At 62.6% G+C, this 18220-nt stretch overlaps 2 protein-coding genes across 8 annotated transcripts in view; one reads left to right on the top strand and one right to left on the bottom strand.

The window, feature by feature from the left end:
* The first annotated feature begins 3470 nt into the window (after positions 1 to 3470).
* FAAP20 (FA core complex associated protein 20) lies at positions 3471 to 14023 on the top strand. Of its 6 annotated transcripts, none has more exons than XR_008956761.1 (6): positions 3471 to 3544; positions 3783 to 3912; positions 4018 to 4304; positions 4420 to 4653; positions 4942 to 5370; positions 6719 to 8680. XR_008956761.1 is itself a non-coding variant. In XM_048222066.2 (5 exons), exons 1-5 carry the CDS (start codon positions 3483 to 3485, stop codon positions 9174 to 9176), a joined length of 786 nt encoding a protein of 261 aa, XP_048078023.1. In that variant the 5' UTR covers positions 3471 to 3482; the 3' UTR covers positions 9177 to 14023. The 6 variants fall into 6 exon arrangements, 2 of the variants coding, with proteins under 2 accessions (XP_048078023.1, XP_057161251.1); XR_008956759.1 differs by having other exon boundaries at positions 4764 to 5370; positions 6833 to 8680; XR_008956760.1 differs by having other exon boundaries at positions 4764 to 5370; positions 6819 to 8680.
* PRKCZ (protein kinase C zeta) overlaps positions 12396 to 18220 on the bottom strand; it is a 101222-nt gene continuing 95397 nt past the window's right edge. For both annotated transcript variants that reach the window (XM_057305266.1, XM_057305267.1), the window contains 5 exons: positions 17687 to 17806; positions 16956 to 17035; positions 16518 to 16607; positions 12630 to 12745; positions 12396 to 12503 (listed from right to left, as the gene is read on the bottom strand). In XM_057305266.1, coding sequence (XP_057161249.1) covers positions 12416 to 12503; positions 12630 to 12745; positions 16518 to 16607; positions 16956 to 17035; positions 17687 to 17806 — 494 coding nt within the window. In that variant the 3' untranslated portion in view covers positions 12396 to 12415. The remainder of the gene's footprint in view (positions 12504 to 12629; positions 12746 to 16517; positions 16608 to 16955; positions 17036 to 17686; positions 17807 to 18220) is intronic.

The following is an 18220-nucleotide window of genomic DNA, read 5'->3' as shown; positions in this document are numbered from 1 at the left end:
CAGGAGAGAGGCGGCGGCGGGGCCAGGGGCGTAAAGCCAGGGCCACCACCTCTCCTGTGCCGACTCCCCCGCTGTTTCTTGGCTTTTGAGCTCTTGGGGTGCAGCGGGAGGCTGTGCCGGCCTGCTGAGCGTGGGCGGGTCTCGGCCGTGGAGGCCCATCTGCTGTGGGGGGGAGACACCTTGAGGAGGGGCCCAGGCCCTTGTTCTGAACCAGCGAGTGGGCCCCACACATGCACGCGGCTGCCTGACGGGCCCTGCCACGTTTCCCAGGCAACTGTCGCAATCCGGCCTGTCTGCCGGGCGCTCCGCACACCCACGAGAGCCGCTGCCACTCTGGCCCACCTGGCACACACCGGGTGGCAGGTGCAGCCCGGTGTCGCCCACTGTCTGCGCTTGTCCGCAGGCCTGGCTCTGGGGCGGAGGCAGCCCCACTTCTGAGGCTGTCCTCAGCTGGTAAGCAGGCACAGCAAGGGCGCCCTGAGGGCCACACGGCACTGGAGGTGGCAGCCCCCTCTGTGAGCACACGCGCCACCTGCTGCCAGTGTCACCAGAAGTTGGAAGGCCACTCTGCTTCCTAGGGCTTTCCAGGTCCTACCCGCCAGCTTCAGTCCCCGTTCTGCCCATCCATGCCATCTTGACCCCATCTGCACGGTGGCCTGATGGCTGAAGCAGCCCGGCCAAGATCCAAGGAGGGTACAGAGAAGCTCAGCGGGGCTTGGAGCACCCCAGCTGGCTCCAGGCCACGATCTGGCTGACAGGTTTTCATAGGCTCAAGCCCTGCCTTGTGCATGAGTCCGGTGGGGCTCCTGGGGCCATCCTGGTCAGAGGAGCAAGGAACCCGTTCCCACCGTGGCTCTGAGAACACCGGAAGCCAAGACATCTGTTGGTGGAAGGCGCTGGGCAGGGGGAGGCCCCTGACTGGCTGGCCACACGTGTCCAATGCTGGGACGGGCACCTTGGCGGGGAGGGGGGTCTAGGTCATCGCCCACATCGTCCTCAATTCCCTGTGGATGAAGCCAGGGACAGCGGAGAGGGGGCTGCAGCTGGGCTGCAGGGTGGGGCTCCCCCCCCAGCACTTGCTGCTTTGCCCGAGGGGGACCTCTTTGGACTGGCTGAAACGGTCTTTGTAAACATGAATTTTGGCTCATGAAAAATCTGTCTGCAGTGCCAGCGTCAGTCCCAATCAGAGACTACCTGCCTGTCACCGCAGCAGGTGGCTTGGAAAACGTGAGCCTCTCCACCAAGCTCAACTGTTCGACCTCCAGCCCCAGCACCGCTGCTGCGTCTTGCTGGCGACGCCGGGACAGCTGTGACAAGGTGGGTCTGTCGGGGTCGTCTGTGCTCCACTCCACCTCCAGAAGGTCCCTGTGCAGGCAGGGGCAGCAGGCAGCTGTCTGTCTGGTTAGCAGTGGCTGCGAGGACAGGGGCGAGGCTTCCTGACGGCCGCCAGCACCTGCCGCATGCCTGGCTGCTCCCCCAGCTCTGTGCTCCGTGGAAGTGTCCCAGGCCGTAGGTGCCAGCCGTGATGGGGAATTAATCCTCAGCAGCCGGATGAAACCAGAGAGGAGAAGCCCCCAGGAGGACAGCTTGTACACATGGCTCCACTCGGCTGCCCCAAGAAGGCCAGGCCCTCAGGACCTCTGTTCTACCAGTGAGTGCAGGCCTGGCCTGGGGCCCCGGGCTTCACCCTTAGCAGCCAAGGGCAAACAAGGCCCCCCGAGGCTGGTTAAGGCCAAGGAGCAGGGTGCCCCCCACCTTCTGTGCCGTAGGCTGCCGCCCAGCTCCATCAGGCCAACCCGGACTAGGGGCACCTGCCCCCAGGCCAGGGCCATCGTCCGGAGCCCTTCTCGGTCAGGGAGCGGGGCCCGTGGGACCGTGTCTGGGAGCCCCCGCCACAAGCTGTTTGGTTGTCCTGGGTCTGCTGGACACCTGCACTGAGCCCTACCCGGGAGCGCTCACGTCTGGGCTGCCCTCACCTGGGAGCAGGCCCGGCTGCGGGCCACATCCCGCAGGGACTCCTGGGACCGCCCTGCGTGGTGGCTCTGCTCGTTTTATGGACGCGGGCTCTGTTTTTGGCGGGCTGGCAGGTTCTGAGGGTGAGGACCCCGTCTCTCTCCCCTGGAGGTCTCCAGAATCTAGAACAATCCGACATAGGTAGATATTCAGGGAGTGTTTGGTGAACGAGCCTGTCCCTGCTGTGGAGGTCTGCGCTGGCAACTGGATGAAGGGTGACCTCGGTGCCACAGAAGGATGACCTTGACTCAGGGATGGGGGGCCCTGGGACTGGAGTGTGCAGTGAGGGGAATGCCCAAGACCCGGGACTAGAGGAGGGCAGGATGGTGGCTTGCAGAGGGGCCAAGGTGAGGATGTTGGAACCGTGTTGTGGGAACCCCTGGGGAAGGGGGTACAGAGCAGAGCCCCAAAGCTGCTGGGGTTGGGGAGAGCCAGGGAGTCCCCACACCCCAAGTGACATCTGCTTGTCTGTGGAGGGGAGTTCCTGCCACCCAGCCCCCAGCACACTCCACACACCCCAGCCCTGGTGAGGGCGGGCGTCACGCAGGGGCCCACCACAGTGCAGGGGCTCTGCAGGGTCAGGAGAGGAGAGGCTGCCCTGGGCATCTGCTGCCACCAAGTGGTGGATGGAGTAGTCGCTTGGCCAGAGCACCTGGGCCCCTGGTCTCAAGGAAGCCCCTCACAGGCCCGGCACCTGGAGGACCCCACCCCCCCGCCCCCCGCCCCCCGCGGACGCCATACCCTGGCCCAGGACGCCCGGCCTTGGCTGGCCACTTGGACTTTGTTGCCCCTCTTCTTTTTTTCTTAACTCGGAAAACCAAGTTCCTCCCTTTAGTAGGGAAACACCACGTTCCTAAGAAGGACCGGCGGAATCCCCCTTCCACAGAGCTGGAAACTGAGGCCGGGAGCTGTCTGGTGGTGTGGGAAGTGGTGGAACCCAAGCAGACCCGGCTATGGGGCAGGTGGGCTTTAACTGCCCGAGCTGCCGGAGCAGATGCGGAGGGGATCCCGTGGCCTGACTCCGCGCCCAGTTCCTCTCCCCGAGCCCCTGCAGACCCCAAGCCTCCGGATGACAGCAGGAGATGGGTCCCCCTCACATCCCTTCGTCAGCCGGAAATCAGCTCCCTCGGGGCCCGTGGGCTCCCCCACCTCAGTCCCACCTCTGGTGCAGGAAGGAACCGTGGCCTCCGTCACCCCCGGTGTGGAGGTCAGGACACCTTCCTCCCCGCCAGTGTCACAAAGGGGAGGCGGCCCCGGGCCCAGGAGCAGCTGTGGGGTGGGGGGCCAGGGGCGGGTCCCAGCGCGCACATGGAGGGGGCGGGCGCGCTGGGGTTGAGGTCCACGTCCACCCGGCCTTCAGACACGAGGTTGGCGCGGGGGTCCCGGGTCCCGGCGAGGGGCGGGGTCTGTGTCGGGGGCGGGGTCCCCGGCGGCCGCTCACTTCCGCCGGACGCGCGCCTGGAGGGTGGATGGAGGCGGCGCGCAGGCCGCGGCCGGGGCTGCGCCGCCGGAGGCCGTCTTCGGGGGGCGGGTGAGGCCGGGGGTAGAGGGTGTGTGTGTGTGAGCGGGGAGAGGCGTGCGTGGGGCTGGCCGGGGGTGGGAGGGGAGGCCAGTGTTCCCCCGGCCGCTCTGGGGCGGGGGGGGGCTGGTCCACGTGTTTCCCGGAACCCGACTCGGTCCCGCGCCCGCCCGCCCCCTCGGAGTCGTCACCCCCCCTCCGGCCCCCCTCCCCCGGCGGGTCCCCCGCTGAGTTCTCCCCGCACCCGCAGCGCCCGGGGGGGGCCCCTCCCGGGGGACGGCGGCGAGTGCGCGCGGCCGTGGGCGGAGCTGCTGCGCGCGGGGAGCGCGGACCTGAGCCCCGACGGAGAGCTGCCGCCGCTGCCCGCCTTCCGCGGCCCGGTGCGTGCTGTGGGGCCCCGGGGCGGCCGGGTGTGGAGTGGGGCGCGGGCCTGGCCGGGGAGGCGCCGGGCGCCGCTGACAAGACCCAACGACCCCGTTTGGCAGGAGCCGGGGCGCGTTCCCGAGCGCCCCGCGTCCCCCGAGGTGTTCACCGTGGGAGCCCGGACCTTTTCCTGGACGCCCTTCCCACCGGCCCCGAGGGGAGGCGGGGGCCCAGGCCGTTCCTACCGGGTGCTCCTTGGGGCCCGGGGTCGCTCGGGGTCCCCCTCCCGGTCCCCGCAGCGACGCCCCGGGCCTGAGCCCCTCGCGACCCCGGGCGTCCGGGAGCAGCTGCGGGAGGCCGCGCCGACCCTGCGGAGCTGCCCGATGTGCGCGGCCGACTTCGCCCCCAGGTGAGTGCGCGCGGCCCCGGCCTCCGATCCCCTCCGCCGACCCCAGCCCTGTTGGGAAAGCGCGGCCGCTCTTCGGCGGCCGAGAGGCGCCCGAGCTCCGCTTCGGCCTCTTCAGGTACGAGTCAGCGGAGCGCAGTGGTGTATGGTCGGGGGTCCACCTGCGCTCTCATCCCTCGGAGCCCCGGGGACAGGCTGCAGTGTCCCGGCGCGGCCTGCCGCAGGAGCGGGGCGCCTCTTCCGCACCTCCAGGTCACGGGGAACCTGGTGGTGACTGCTGGCTCCAGGGCCTGCCAGGCTGTGGGTCACCAAGCAGTTTCCTGTGGAAAGCCTCCCACCGGAACTCCCTGGGGTAGGTTTTAAAAATGAAGCCTTTTTGTGCCTTCAGACGTCGTTTTACTTTAAGAACTCATTGTATATCTTTATGTCCTTTTTTAGAACAAAGATGCATTTATTTTACAGAGAGAAGGGGAGTGTGCAGGAGTGGGGGGGAGAGGCAGAGGGAGAAGGAGACAAGCAGCCCCCCTGCTGAGGGGGGCTCCATCCCACCACCCTGAGATCATGTTCTGGGCAGCAGTCAAGAGTTGGGTGCTTAACTGACTGAGCCACTCAGGCGCCCTTCTTTATATCTTTTTTTAAGTAAGGGGAATGGAATCCGGTTTTGCTGAGATGTTAAACCCAAACTCCCCAGCGTGTGGGCCATGTGTTACACAGCTGAGGACACAGGTGTGGGGGTCACAGGGGTCAGATGTAGAGAACGGACAGCACGTTTCAGTAAGTGGACCAGCTCCGGATTTCCTGTGGCTGAGAGACGGTGTGCAAGGCAAGGGCCGCACCCCTGGTCTACCAGAAGCAAACACCATCCTGGACGGTGAGGGCCACGGAGCTGATGGCCAAGCAAACACCATCAAACCCCTGGCTCAGAAAAACAAGCAGAGCCTGCCCACAAGGATCTGTAGATGCTACTTTTCGTTCAGAGACATGACGTTCCCGTTGGTGGTCAAGTGTCTGGGCTCCTCCAGCCTGCACCGTTGTTATCGGAACAAGGCTTCGAAAACCTGCTGTTGGGGTGAGCCCAGTACCCCCATACTTATCTCCTTGTGCCCGCACCACCCAGGGTTGGGGAGGCGGGAGCAGCCTGGTTTGGGCGAGGCAGTGGCTGTCCTGCACGGGGACAGGGACAGTGCGTGTGGGTGAAGCCCCAGCGGGTGGAGCCACAGCCGGGCCTGGAGGAGGTCCCTCAGTGGCCCACCGGAGCACCGGAGGATTTGCACAGTGTTTCCAGACGCAGCTTCTCACTGCACTGCCTTCACCCATGCCCATGTTTTGGGATGGTTGTGAGCTGCGAATACTGACTGGCTTGCCTGTTTTGACAATGCAGTGACCACTCTTTGAAAACAGTGCTCTTCCTGATTCACCCCTAGTCCAAGAACCCCAGGGGCAGAGGACGCCACTGTAGGCCCTGGAGGGAAATTTGTTTTCTTGGCAGAAGCTGTCAGGGGAGCCTGCCTTTCCTCCTCTTCTGGAGGGGGCTTGTCCTTGGAATGCTGGCATTTCTACACGGTCTAAAAAAGAGACTCCCAGCGAGAGACATCAGGGAGAGAGAAAGTTCCAGTTTTGAGGTTTTTTTTTTGAAAAGAGCTCAACCCATCTGCCGGGCCTCTTTTTTTTTTTTTTTTTAAGATTTTATTTATTTATTTGACAGAGATAGAGACAGCTAGTGAGAGAGGGAACACAAGCAGGAGGAGTGGGAGAGGAAGAAGCAGGCTCCTAGCGGAGGAGCCTGACGTGGGGCTCGATCCCATAACGCAGGGATCACGCCCTGAGCCGAAGGCAGACACTTAACCGCTGTGCCACGCAGGCGCCCCCAGTTTTGAGTTTTTTAAGCGGTTACATTAAGGCTTGGCAGATTGCCTCATTCTTTCCGAAGTAGGAGTCAGCGGTGGGGTCCAGGCCTCGGCGTGTCTGAAATGCTGGCACGTTCTCCACCAGACTACAAAGGAGAGGGTCCTTGGGCCAGGACACACCCCTCAGGTCCTCACAGTGACTGGGGAGACACGGGGCACTGAAAACAGGTGCGGGCCCTTGGTGGGATGCTTGGGGCCCTGGGGCACGGAGACAGCCTGGGCCACGGGAGACAGCCTAGCACGTGCACACGGGAACTGAACTGGCCAGCTGTCTTGTGACTTTCCTTAGAAAGTGCCAGCTTTTAGTGATTCTTGGGGATTTTTAAAAAATATATAATAGCTTTATTTAAAAAAATATATATTTTTAAGTAAGCTCTACACCCAGCATGGGGCTTGAACTCATGACCCCTGAGGTCAAGAGTCACTTGCTGTACTGACTGAGCCAGCTGGGTGCCCCACTTGGGATTTTGAACCAGAGACTGGAGCCATGCTGTGCCCTTGTGACAGCAGGTGCTGGGCCACGGAGGCAGCTGGTGACCAGAGGGCTTCTGCTGGCGTGTGTGCTTTGGGGACCCGGTGCTGCGGGATGAGCCCACCATTCTTCTCAAAGCCTTAGCATTTCAGGTCACTCAGAGGATCCGACGGATGGTTACAGAGTGGATTCGACAAACGGGGTGAAACCCTGTCCCCTTGAGAGCTGCTTGCTGCCATGTGCACGTGTTGTGTGCTCTGATGCCCGCGAGCCACGGAGGCGCAGAAGACGGGCTCCCACAGGCCACTTGACGTGGAGAGGTTGAAGCCGAATCTGAGTTGTGTCCCGTGCGTGCGAGGAGAGCCTGCGTGTTGGCGTCTTACCAGCTCCAAGGCCCCGTGGGCTGCTGTGTCTGAGTCAGACGTTGGTGGAGGGTGTTGGGCCCAGCTTCCTGTCCTGTAGCCATGCCGACTGTCCGTGCACAGGGCTTCGATGTGATGGCAAGGCAGGCCCATGCTGGGGCAAACTGCTGCAGAAACTCAGTGGGCAGGACAGGGCTGGCCGAGACCAAGTTCTCTTACTAGGGGCAGGTCTGCAGGGCCCCAGAAGGTTCCCCCCCACCTAGGGGATGCCACCTGGAAACCCCAGACAAGGTGACCTGGTCCAGACCTTAGAATCTTCTGGCAGCCTTGGAGAGAGCATCCAGGGGCCCCAGGGACTTCAGAGCACACTGACCAGCCCTACAGAGTCTGAGGGCAGCTGACGGCCACCAGAAGGGGCACAGAGCAGCAGGGTGAGAGGCAGTGCGTGGTCCACACTGTCTTGCAGTGAGGCTCCACGGAGGGGCCTTTCCACCCCGGCCCGTGAACTTGGCTGGCTGACCAGGCTGGCTCTAGACGGGGGCGGAGGGAAGGTCACATCTTGGGAGGTCTGTGAGGGTGGGGAGAAGCCATCTGGGCAAACGTCCTCAGAGAGGCCATGGCACAGAGGTGTTTCCAGAGGGTCCAACGGGACCCATGGCAATGTAGGGGGTGTCCCCTCTGCCAGCTAATAGAGACCCAGGGTGCCCCACTGGGGGAAGCCATGGAGGCGACACCGGCATGGTGAGCTCCACTCTGTAAGGTGCAGGTGGGGCCCCGGCCACCATGACATGTGCCCGGTCTGGGGCACAGGCTGTGGGGGACATTTAAGTCCCAATGTGAAGGGGGTCATCACCCATGTGGCCGAGCCCAGGGAGATACAGGGAGGCTGGGCCCGTCTGAAGCATAAGAAGGGCTGTGGGGCCGGGGGGTCTGGACTGGCCTTGGCTGATAGCAGGAGGCCGAGGAGCTGAGGGCAGGCCAGCCAGCGGGTGGACCCAAGGTGGACCCAAGGAGCATCGACGCTTGCAGCCGGGGGGCTCGGCTGCTCTGCGAGGGTGTGTCCCCCAGCAGTTCTGCTGAGCACCCCAGCACTGCCACTCTCTGGAGCACAGCCAGAGCTGTCCATCCACGGCCCTCAAGCCCATCGGAGATGGTCCTGCCTGGCCCTCCCTCCTTCATGGGGTCAGATGAGATCAGGGATAGACAGTGCTCTGTGCCATGAGTCCAGACCCCTCTCCGCACCCCACTGGACCCCGAGAGGCCAACCTGCAGGCCTGGGAGCCCCCAAAGCTGTAGGTTGGCAGCCCAGGTTCACTGAACCCCCTCCCTAAGGGGACTCGGTCCCTGCACGTCAAGAAAACACCATCTCAGACGCGGGCGGCCCACTTTCCACCCGCTTCGTCTCCCTGCCTCTCGTGACGGATAGGAATTGTGCTTCTGGGGCCCCGGCCTTCGTGCTTTTCCCTTTTGGGGTGCCAAGTGGGGCTGTTTTCGGAGGAGAGGAAGTGACCTTCTTGCGGACCCCCGACAGAGCCCCTGCCAAGGGCCGGCCGGGGCGCGAAGAAGGGCTGCTCTCGACCTCGAGGCCTGGCAGAGGACCCGCCGACGCCGTCCTGTGCGCTGCCGGGCGGGCTTTCAGGCTCCAGAACAAGGTTCACCGGGAGCCGTGAGGTTCTCAAGCTGAGTGGGTTCCAGAATCCCCTGGGAGGCTCATTCAGATACAGGATGCCCCCCCCAGCCTCAGACGCAGGAGCCCGGGTGAGCCTTGGGAACGTGTCTGACAGGCCCGATGCATGTGTCCGGCTGCGCTGAGCGCCTGGCCCCGGGAAACATCCCCGGGGAACAGGGTTTGGGAAGGCCTGTTCTGGTTGGCATGGTCCCTCCTGGACATTTCCTCCGTTTCCGACCAGCTGTGGAGACTGTCGCGGGGTTCTCTCTGGCTGACCTTTGCTGTGGTGGTCGCACCAGGGAAGGGCGTGAAAGTACGTGGCGGGTGCCGTGGCCAGGTGGCCTGTGTCAGCACTAACCTGTGTGTGAGTGACCGTCTCCTCCCTCTTGCAGTCTGGCCCCGCTGGACATTGACAGCCACCTCGCTCAGTGCCTGGCGGGAAGCACAGAAGACGTGGTGTGGTGAGCCGACAGCCCTGCGAGTCCAGCCAGGCGGACGCCCAGACTCCCTCTGCCTGAACCGTGTCCTTCCCGCTTCGACCGCTGTAGTAAACTTCAGTGTGGACCCCGGTGTTGTGTGTTTGTATCGGGAGCGAAACACGGGCCCCTTTGTCTTTTCGGATTACGTTAAGCCGAGTGCTCGCCTGCCGTTCGAACTGGCAGAGCCGCTCAGCAGAGGGACCCAGGCCCAGGTGGAGGAGCTGAGACTCCGGAGCAGAACTGGCCGGGTCTACAGATGGGCCGTCGGCGGGGTAGCACGTTTTCCTGTCTCCACGGACTGCACTCGCACCGGGTTTTAACTCCCCGAGGAACTGCTCCTTACGCGGGGCAGGCCGCCGTGAGGCGCCCGCGCAGCTCACCGACGGGCGGGCGGGGACAAGCGGGAGGGACCGGGCCAGGCGCCACGGGCAGCGGGCAGGCCAGTCTGCCAGAACAGCCCGCCCCGGCCAGGTGGTGGTCGGGCTTCCCAGGGCAAGTAGAAAATGGGGCACAAGAGCGTTTATAGGTAGTTTTCCTTCCAGTGCTGCCGGCCCACAGATTCTGGAAGAGCTGGGCTTTGGTGGCATCCACCGTGGCCGCAGAGCAGTGGCGGCAGGGAGCCGGTCACGATCCACAAAGAGACCGTGGAGGAACCTAACTGCAGGTGACCAAGGGAAAGACGCCTGTCTGCAAAGGCCGCACGCTGTATGACCCTCGCTCTAGGGGCTTCTGGAAAAGGCAGAACTGCAGAAACAGTAAGGAGACCCGTAGTCACCCGAGGACGCGCACATGGGACTTTCGGGGCAGCGAGGCTACTTGCGTGATCTGCACTGGTGGATACAGGTCACCATTTGTCCCAACCGCGCTCTGCACCCCCAAGACGTGAACCCGGCGTCGTGGGGACGATGACGTGTCGGCGCGGTTCATCCATGGCCACACATGGCCCCTGGGAGGGGAGGGTGACGGTGGGGGCAGGGGCACGTGGGAAACCTCGGCAGATGGCCTGCGGCTTACGTGAACCCAAAGCCACTCTAAATAAAGGCTAGTTTCTACAACGCCTCCACACCTGCTGCTTCCTGGAAACACCTCCTTTTAGCAGAGAGAAGGTGCGCGCTCCTCAGAGTCTTTTGTGGAAGCTCAAAGCCTGCACAGCCTCAGCCTGAGGGTGCACACGCCCGCTGCAGGAGGAAGACGGCCGGCGACGGGCACTTCCCGCTCACCGCCATGGCCGCGGCCACGTCTCCATCCACGGACCATCCAGACGACCCATGCTGCTCCGCAAACGTTAGGGCTGCTGCTTCCAATCCCCACTGCGGCACCACCTCCCCCTCCCGTAGTTGATCAAGCAGATGGCTGCACGTGTCCCCCTCAGCCACCAGCCTGACCCCGCGCACACGTCTGCACAGCAGCTGCCCAGCTGGACCCGGGCCGCTGTTTGGTAGCAATGAAATAAATGCTTTCAGTCTCAGCAAATTCAGGGCCCCCGTCCTGCCGGAGCGCACACTGTCATTGTGCCCAGGGCAGCAAGTGACCGTTATCAGGAGGAAGGGGGGCTCTCGGCGGTCACTTGTTATCCCCTCCTGGGCACACGGGGGTCTCTCCCTCCCTGTGTGACATCAGCTCATCCCAGGGCCCCGCTCACCAGTCCCGTGTGACCGCTTGTCCCTCAGGAGCCATGCTCCCGCACATCAGCACCGGGCTGGGACCCCCGTGAGATCGAGAAGCTGGCTCTCAGGATCTCTGGGTCCCTAATTTCAGTCTGTGGAGGCAAGTCTTCGTGGGTGCAGTTGAGGTGCTGGTCGAGACAAGTCTCCGTGTCACAGAAAAGCTGCTCTGCAACAGGGGGGGAGGGTCCAGAGACCTCGAGGCCTGGGCTGCGGGTCGGGCTGGTGCCCCCGCGGTGCCACCCCTGCGTTGAGAGTCGGCTCCCCCGCTGGGGTCAGGGCAGGGCGGGGGTGAGTGCCACACAGACACCCCTTCGTTTCCACTTTTCTCACCACCACCTCCTGCCCCAAAGCAGCCACACGATGGAGACAGCCAGGAGGGTGTGCGGGACGTGGCGCGTGAGGTGGAGGGACGCGGGGACACTCGGTGTCCTGAGGGTGGAGGAGCCCGCCCACGCTCTGCCCGCGGCTCCTGCCACACTTCATGGGGTAGAGATTTTAAAAGCCCCCGGGGGTTTACCTCCTTTTAGAAAACCTTCAGTTCTGCGTTCACCCAGGGAGGAGGGTGACGGAGGGACATGCGCCACGTGCAGGTGACAGGCCGCGGGAAGCGCTGTGTCAGGAACGTGCAGAATGGTCGTGGATCTTCTGGATTTCTTATGTAAGGCTAGGGGCGCCCATACACAGATCTTTCTACATTTTCTAATTCTGAGCACCACTGCCGATAAAAATATTTTGACGATTTAATACAAGATATCTAGGCGCTGCTCAGTGTTTGCAGAGATAGCTCGTGCAGATCTCGTCTTCGATTCCTTACTTTCCGTGGCCTCCGGGCGCTGCGGGGAGCCACGGGAGAATCCAGGATCCGGTCTCCTCGACACCTGACGCGCTGCTTGGCCAGCGGCTCCGGTCTGGGTGCGGCGTGGCCTCCGCACTAGACGACGACGCAGGGGTGTGACATACACGTTAAATATTAACAACAGAAACTTACCGGGATTTAGAAGACGTTCCAGATTTGTCAATTCTTCGTTGGGGTCCGTCCCTGCAGGCACTCGGGCTCCCGTCCCCAGCCCCCAGCCTCGACTTGGCACACGACCCCGCCCGCTCCGGCGCCTCCCGTGTGGGTGTCGCCTGTGACGCTGGGCAGGTGCCGCACGCGGAAAAAAGGCACCAGGGAGGCTTCGACATCATGGGCACATTTTATTCCTCAGGACATTACAGGCTAACTCTCCTGGCGGAGCAGGTCAGTTCTGTTTCTGTGGAAAGTGTGCACCTTCGAAATCGTGGGGCAGTTTCTCCCTCGGACACGGTCACCGCGGGGCCTCCGCGGCACAGGCACAAGAAGCAAATTCCTCCAGCACGAAGCTGGCCGCGCGGGCCCAGATGCAAGACTGTTCCGCTCCGAGAAGCTCCGGCTGGACGCCCCGTCCGCGGTCTCGGCGGCGAGTGCCCCTCCCGGGCCGCGCCCGGGGCCCTGCGCCCAGCCTGGCATGCATGCGCTGTGGTTACGGAGAGACAGAAGGGGTCATTCACACACGTGTCCACGGCGGAGAAGACGGCCTCACACGGACTCCTCGGTGGACAGCAGTAACGGGTTGATGTACTCGAAACCTTCAAACTCGGACTGGTCGATCCTCTTTATGACGTCCCTGTGTGCACAGGCAGAGCGCGGGGACCTGCGTCAGCCCCCCCGCTCCCCAGCCCGCCGCCCACCAGGACAGGGAAGATGGCGGACAGGGCGTCCCGACCCTCGCAGCTGCCCCCGCAGGCCTTACTCATCATCTGGGGTCAGCTGCACAGGCTCGCTGGTGAACTGGGTGTCGAAGTTGTCCAGACCGTACTCGTCGGTTATCTGCGGCTGGAATGGTGGGAGGGCCTGCTTCTTCTCCAACTGGGAAGGACAACGCGAGAAGTCAGATCGATACTGTCATCTCTACCGGATTTCGGTTTTTACAGGGACTTAAATCACAGAACAGAATAGGAAGACACTCAGTGTTTAAATAGGTCGTGTATTTGAAGGCCAATTTTCTTTTCTCTTAAACACAAGTCCAGGAAGAAGTATGTGAGGCCAGAAAAATCCTGAGTTTACAAATGCCGGCAGTACAGGCTGCGTGGGCCCCGTACCCGGGACAGAGCCACGCCGGGGGTCTGCACCCCTACGGCCCGGCCCCTGAAATCGAACGAGGCTGGTCTCAGGAGTTTTTTCTTTCTTACAACTTGGAACCCTGGTCATAAAAGAGCCTGGACTTGGCAGGGACACCACTGCCCATCTCTGCTTGGTGAGTCCCCATCCCGCTGGGACCTTCCTTCCCAAAAGCCATCACTGACCCTCTGTTTCTAACCACAAGGGGATGCTTGTCACGCAGGAAACAGGGCTTCTCAGGATCCAGACTCTGACTTCCAAGTCACCCTTTATGGGGCTGAGACACGCTCGTGCCAGAGGGCAGAGACGGAGTGCCCAGGACAGGGACCCCTCAGCGCCACGTCACACGGGTGAGGACGGTGATGGCCTGCTCACTCAGTCCCTCTGTGACACGTGCAAGCCGCCCCCCCAACCCCACATCACGGCTGTGTGCTATGCACCTGTGTCGGGCCAGGCACATCCCCAAGAACTAACAAAGAGCCGTGAGCAAGAGACACAGGTCCCTGCCCCGCGTTGGGTCCCCTCCCTGCCACACAGCCACACACGAGGCCGGGGAGCGAGAGGAAGCACACAGCATGCTGCCCAGGCCCGTTGGGCCCTTGGTAGGGCTGAGCCTGGAAACACCCGCCGTGTGGGGCTCCACCTGTCCCCGTGCAGGCCATGGAATTGTCCAAGGCCGACGTGACGAGCTGTTTCAGTCACAACAGGAACAGAGCGGGCATGGAACGTGCGCGGCACGGGCCGCACTTCGGCAAGTGGAAGACACAGGGGTGTCCCAGACACGGACGAGTCCTTCCTGCAGGCTGCCCAACACGCACAGGGACGTGGCTGGCATGGCGGCCGGTGCCAGAGACCGTCACCGAGAAGACGCTAGGAGGGGGCGCATGGCAGAGAGGACGGGCTGTCCCTGCAGGCAGAGCGGATGGGTCACCCGTGTGCGTGGGGACCGAGGTGTGTCCTTGTTGCTTCTCACCGTTTATACACAATGACCCATATTCTTTTATATAAAATCTTTTCTGATAAAAAGCGGGAGGGCGCATTTCTTAAGCTATTTCTCTACCTTAGGTCTCGGCTGCTTTAAGACTTAAAGAGCAAGTTGAAGTGCAGCTGGGTCTGAAGCAAGCAGCTCGCCCACGGTCCCCCACGCCCACCCATCATCCCGGGGCCCAGTGCTCTGGTCTGAGGGGGGAGGCTGCTCAGCCTCCCTCTGAGAGTGTCTCACGAGCGTCACCTCCTTTCCTCAGTCAAAGCAGGGCACGAGAACAGGGCCCCCTGGACACTGGTCCGGGGCAGGCCGCCGCTTGGCTGCACCGGTGTCAGTGGAGAGGCTGCTGGAAGGGGCATGCGTGGCGGCCAGGCAGGCTCAGTTCTGAGGGCCTGAAGGAGGCAAGGGCGGGGGGCCGCCCTGCAGAGGTGTCAGGGGCATCGGGGGCTCCGTGAAGCCTGGGGGGAGACAGGAGGTCCCTGGACAGAGGAGGCCACTGCTGGCAAGGCTAGGCAGGAAGAATGTCCCGTCCCGGGAGCAGGGAGAGGCCCAGACCCTGGAAGCCGAGTCCCTGAGGACAGGGTGGAAGAGGCAGACCGGGGTCCAGGGTGACCACATCTCTGAGTGGGGCTTCTCCTGTCTGCTGGTCTCTGTTTCCTCAATTCTGGGTGATAAGCCCGCCACCGAATGTATGCAAAGCAGAGACCGTCCTAGACGCCGCTCTCCTGGCAGTGGGGGCAGCGAGGGAATTCCAGAAGCAGCCCTGTGAGGGTGGAGGGACCCCAGCACCCGTTTTATCAAAATGCTTCTTCCCTCCACTATCTGCATATCCCTCCCACTGAAAACAGCATCCCCTCGAGCACCACGGGGCACAGGGCTGGGGACCCCACGTGCCTCCTCACGCAGTTCGTGTCCTTCCGCTCAGGCATGTCCGCGACAGCGGTCACTCCACGGAGCCAAGGGTGGGCCCGCACGCCCCCATGTCTGGACGTGGCTTATAAATGTGGACACTGACCCTAGAAGAGCACCTTCCTCATTTCACATCCGCGCCATCAACCCTTAGCCTTCTGATGACGGCCAACACAGGCCGCACTTGAGAACAGGGTTTTCGGCAAGGACGCACTGACCAGAAATGACCAGATGTCACCCTCAGGGGATGTGGCGTCACAGGCCACTGAGGATGCTCACTGAGGCCCGACATCCGGCCGGAGCCCCGTGACAGTGGGCGAGGTGTCTACGAAGGCCTCTTCCAGCTCAGCGGGAGGACACCTGCCTGGGTGGTGCAGGGGGGCTGTGCTGTGCGGAACCCTGCGGAACCCTCAATCTGCAGGGGTGGGGAGGGAGGGCACGAGGCGCTGCCGTGGGCTCGGCCAGTCAGTACGTGGACCACGGAGGCTCAGTGTGGGCCTCCAGGGGGTGTGGGCGCCTGGCGGTGGCACTTCCCTCCAGGCCAGCTGTCCCGAGCTACACAGGTAACGGTCAGAAACCAGCCCAAACCTACCTTTCCTCGCCCTTGTGCTAGTGGGCCAGTCAAGGTCAGTTTCTCTTTTCTTTCATTTTTTTAAGTAAGCTCTACGCCCAGCGTGGGGCTTGAAGGCGTAGGGGCTTGAAACACGACCCTGAGATGAAGAGTCACACACTCCGACTGAGCCAGCCAGGTGCCCTCAAAGTCTTTTTCGTAACTAGAAAGTACCTGGGCTCTGAATATTGTTCTAAGTACTCGTGGCTAATGGCTCAAAGGGAGAGGACGCTGAATTGTTTTGAAATCACCCAGCCGCGGCCTGGACAGTGTGGGCGGGGTGGGTGCGTGGTCTGAGCGCGCTCCTCACCACGACCCCACGAACGCACAGTCCCGTGGGTGGAAAGTCACAGTGACCAGAGGGAGTGGACGAGAGCTGCTCTGCCCACGGGGCCGGGCGGTGGACCTCAGCGCGGGCCGCGGGGCCGCCACACCAGCTGCGCGGGGGAGACGTGACGCGGCCCCAGAGCGGGGCTTTCCTCCGATCTAGTTTGCGCTAAAGTTCAACCTTTATTTAATTAGCTAGCTCATCTCCTCTGTCTCAGAGGAGCACGTTTTAAAGGTTATATTTCAGTAACTCTGCAACCATTTATATATTTTGCAACAAATCCAGTTCAGACTTCCCTTAGTACCAGGAACCAGGGCGCTAAAGTGGAAAGGGCACTTGCATCCTTCGCTGTTCACTGCATCCCAAGATAGGACCAACAAGGGCAGGTTTTGGAAAACCAACCATGAAACCGGGTCCCACCGGGGGATTTCACGCAGAATCAACCAGGCGGTGTGGTCACAGATGAAGGACGTCCACAACCGGACCCCCAGGCAGCACAGCATGTGGTGGGGGACACCCAGGCAGGACTTCTCCCAGGAACACCGGGGACCACCCCCCCCAAGGGCTCATCACGGCCCCTCACGCTCCTTGTCAGTCACTCCTGGGGCCCCAGAGGGCAGCCCCCACCGCACCCTTCATCCCCAGCCCTCCCTCGGCGGGAGGCGGCAAACGGGCCCCCATGCTTTACCAGGTCCCAGTCTATGCTGCGGAAGAATGCGTGAGACTTGATATCGGAGAATCCCGTCTGTGGCCGGCAGCCGAGCCTCTCTTTGGGGTCCTAGGAGTCAGAGTTCAAATAAGGACCAGTCAGTGTGGAGCAAAGAAGCCCAGATTCGCGGCCAGAGGACACCCGGCTTCCCTTCCCCGTGATGTAAAGAGCTTCACGGCGTCACCTGCAGCCGGTCTCAGCCACCAGCGGAAGAGCAGAGTCACCTTCACTGAATTTCTCATGGGCCTAATTTCTCACTATGTTTCGGCAAGCATGACTACAGACTGACGATTCACAGGGCAGAGGTCAAATAAGGAAGCAGAGCCCCCCCCCCAGGTGTCGTAGGGGACACTGGGAACCACCACCCGCCCCGGGCAGCCACACGCGGGATGGCCCTCACGGCGGCCACAGGTGTACCTTGTTTAAAAATCCTTTCAAGACGTGGGAGGCTTTCACCGAGAGGAATCGGGGGATCCGGATGGGCTTCTCCAGGATTACTGCAACGATTGGGGCCCTGGTGAGAAGTCTGGCTCCTTCCCGACGCTCCCTGCTGTGTTTGCTCTGCCCAGCCGCGGGAGGAGCTGGGCGGTCTGCAGGGCTCTCGAAACCCTTTCTGAGCAGGAGTGTCCAGGGCGCTTTTAGTGCCCTGGCCCCTCCTCCCTACATCCAGCAGGGTCTCTCCCCCACAGAGGGACACCCCCCCCCAACGTGCTCAGGATCACGCAGTAGCCAGCAACCTCCTCACATACGAGGGCGCCTCTGCATGTGACCACCAGAGGGCGCTGCGGGGACAACCGTGTCCCTGGGCGCCAGCATCCCGGGGCAGTGATTTCTGGCCCAGGGGCAGGTGTCCTGCACTGGCAGGTGGCAAACAGCTGGGTTGGGGCCCCGCCCTCCCACGCCTCCAGGGCACACACCTGGCGGGGGGGCAGGAAGGAGTCTGGGCTAAATCATGACAGGCTGTCTTCCCTGGTGAACCCGCTCTCCCACGGCCGCTCCCACTTCCCCAACCTCGTCTTAGCCTCCCTGCGAGCGGGTCTGTGAGGACGGGCCGACCTTGCCTGTGGGGGACGGGCAGGTGGGGGAGACCCGAACACACAGCGGGGGCAGCACCTGAACCCTCGGGAGACACCTTGCGGCCCACACACCTTGGAAAAGGTAGTCCTCTGTGTTCATGTCGGGGTTGTCGGTGATGATGTCAAAGGGGGAGCGTCCGGCCATCATCTCAAACATCAGAACGCCCAGCGCCCACCAGTCTACGCTGAACCCTGGAGGGACGACACAGGCCCGGCCGGCGGGCGGTCAGCAGGGGAACGCGGCCGCGGGCACGGCTCTGGCCAGGGCTGGGCTGGGTGCCTCGACGTGCCCTGGGCAGCCTCGCCTCCCCCTCTGCCCACCATCGTGGGGCCCTTGTCTCTTTTTCTCTTAACTAGCTGCAAAGCTGTTTCACATCAGGGCCGTTAACGTCCTTGCTGGCACTCTGCTGGTTTCCCAGATTGTCACCTGGCCTTTTCATCCTGCCTGTGGCGCCGCTGACCGCGCAGACTTGTGAAGCTGAGCGAGCCTGCAGGGCAACCGTCCTTTTCACTCTCCTTTGGCTTACTACCAAAGCTTGAAACACCCCTTTCTCGAAGGCTGCAAGCAGTCTTTCCCACATTTTCCTGCATTCGCCGTTTCAGGGT

The sequence above is a fragment of the Ursus arctos genome, unplaced genomic scaffold (assembly GCF_023065955.2).
Source record: "Ursus arctos isolate Adak ecotype North America unplaced genomic scaffold, UrsArc2.0 scaffold_32, whole genome shotgun sequence".
NCBI lineage: Eukaryota > Metazoa > Chordata > Mammalia > Carnivora > Ursidae > Ursus > Ursus arctos.
The sequence above is the reverse complement of the archived record's forward strand: the minus strand, read 5'-3'. Positions and strand labels throughout refer to the sequence as shown.

Coding starts and splice junctions, on each gene's coding strand:
- FAAP20 (XM_048222066.2), top strand. CDS start 3,483: ATGGAGGCGGCGCGCAGGCCGCGGCCGGGGCTGCGCCGCCGGAGGCCG. Junction 3,545..3,782: donor AGGCCGTCTTCGGGGGGCGG/GTGAGGCCGGGG, acceptor CCGCACCCGCAG/CGCCCGGGGGGGGCCCCTCC. Junction 3,913..4,017: donor TGCCCGCCTTCCGCGGCCCG/GTGCGTGCTGTG, acceptor CCCGTTTGGCAG/GAGCCGGGGCGCGTTCCCGA.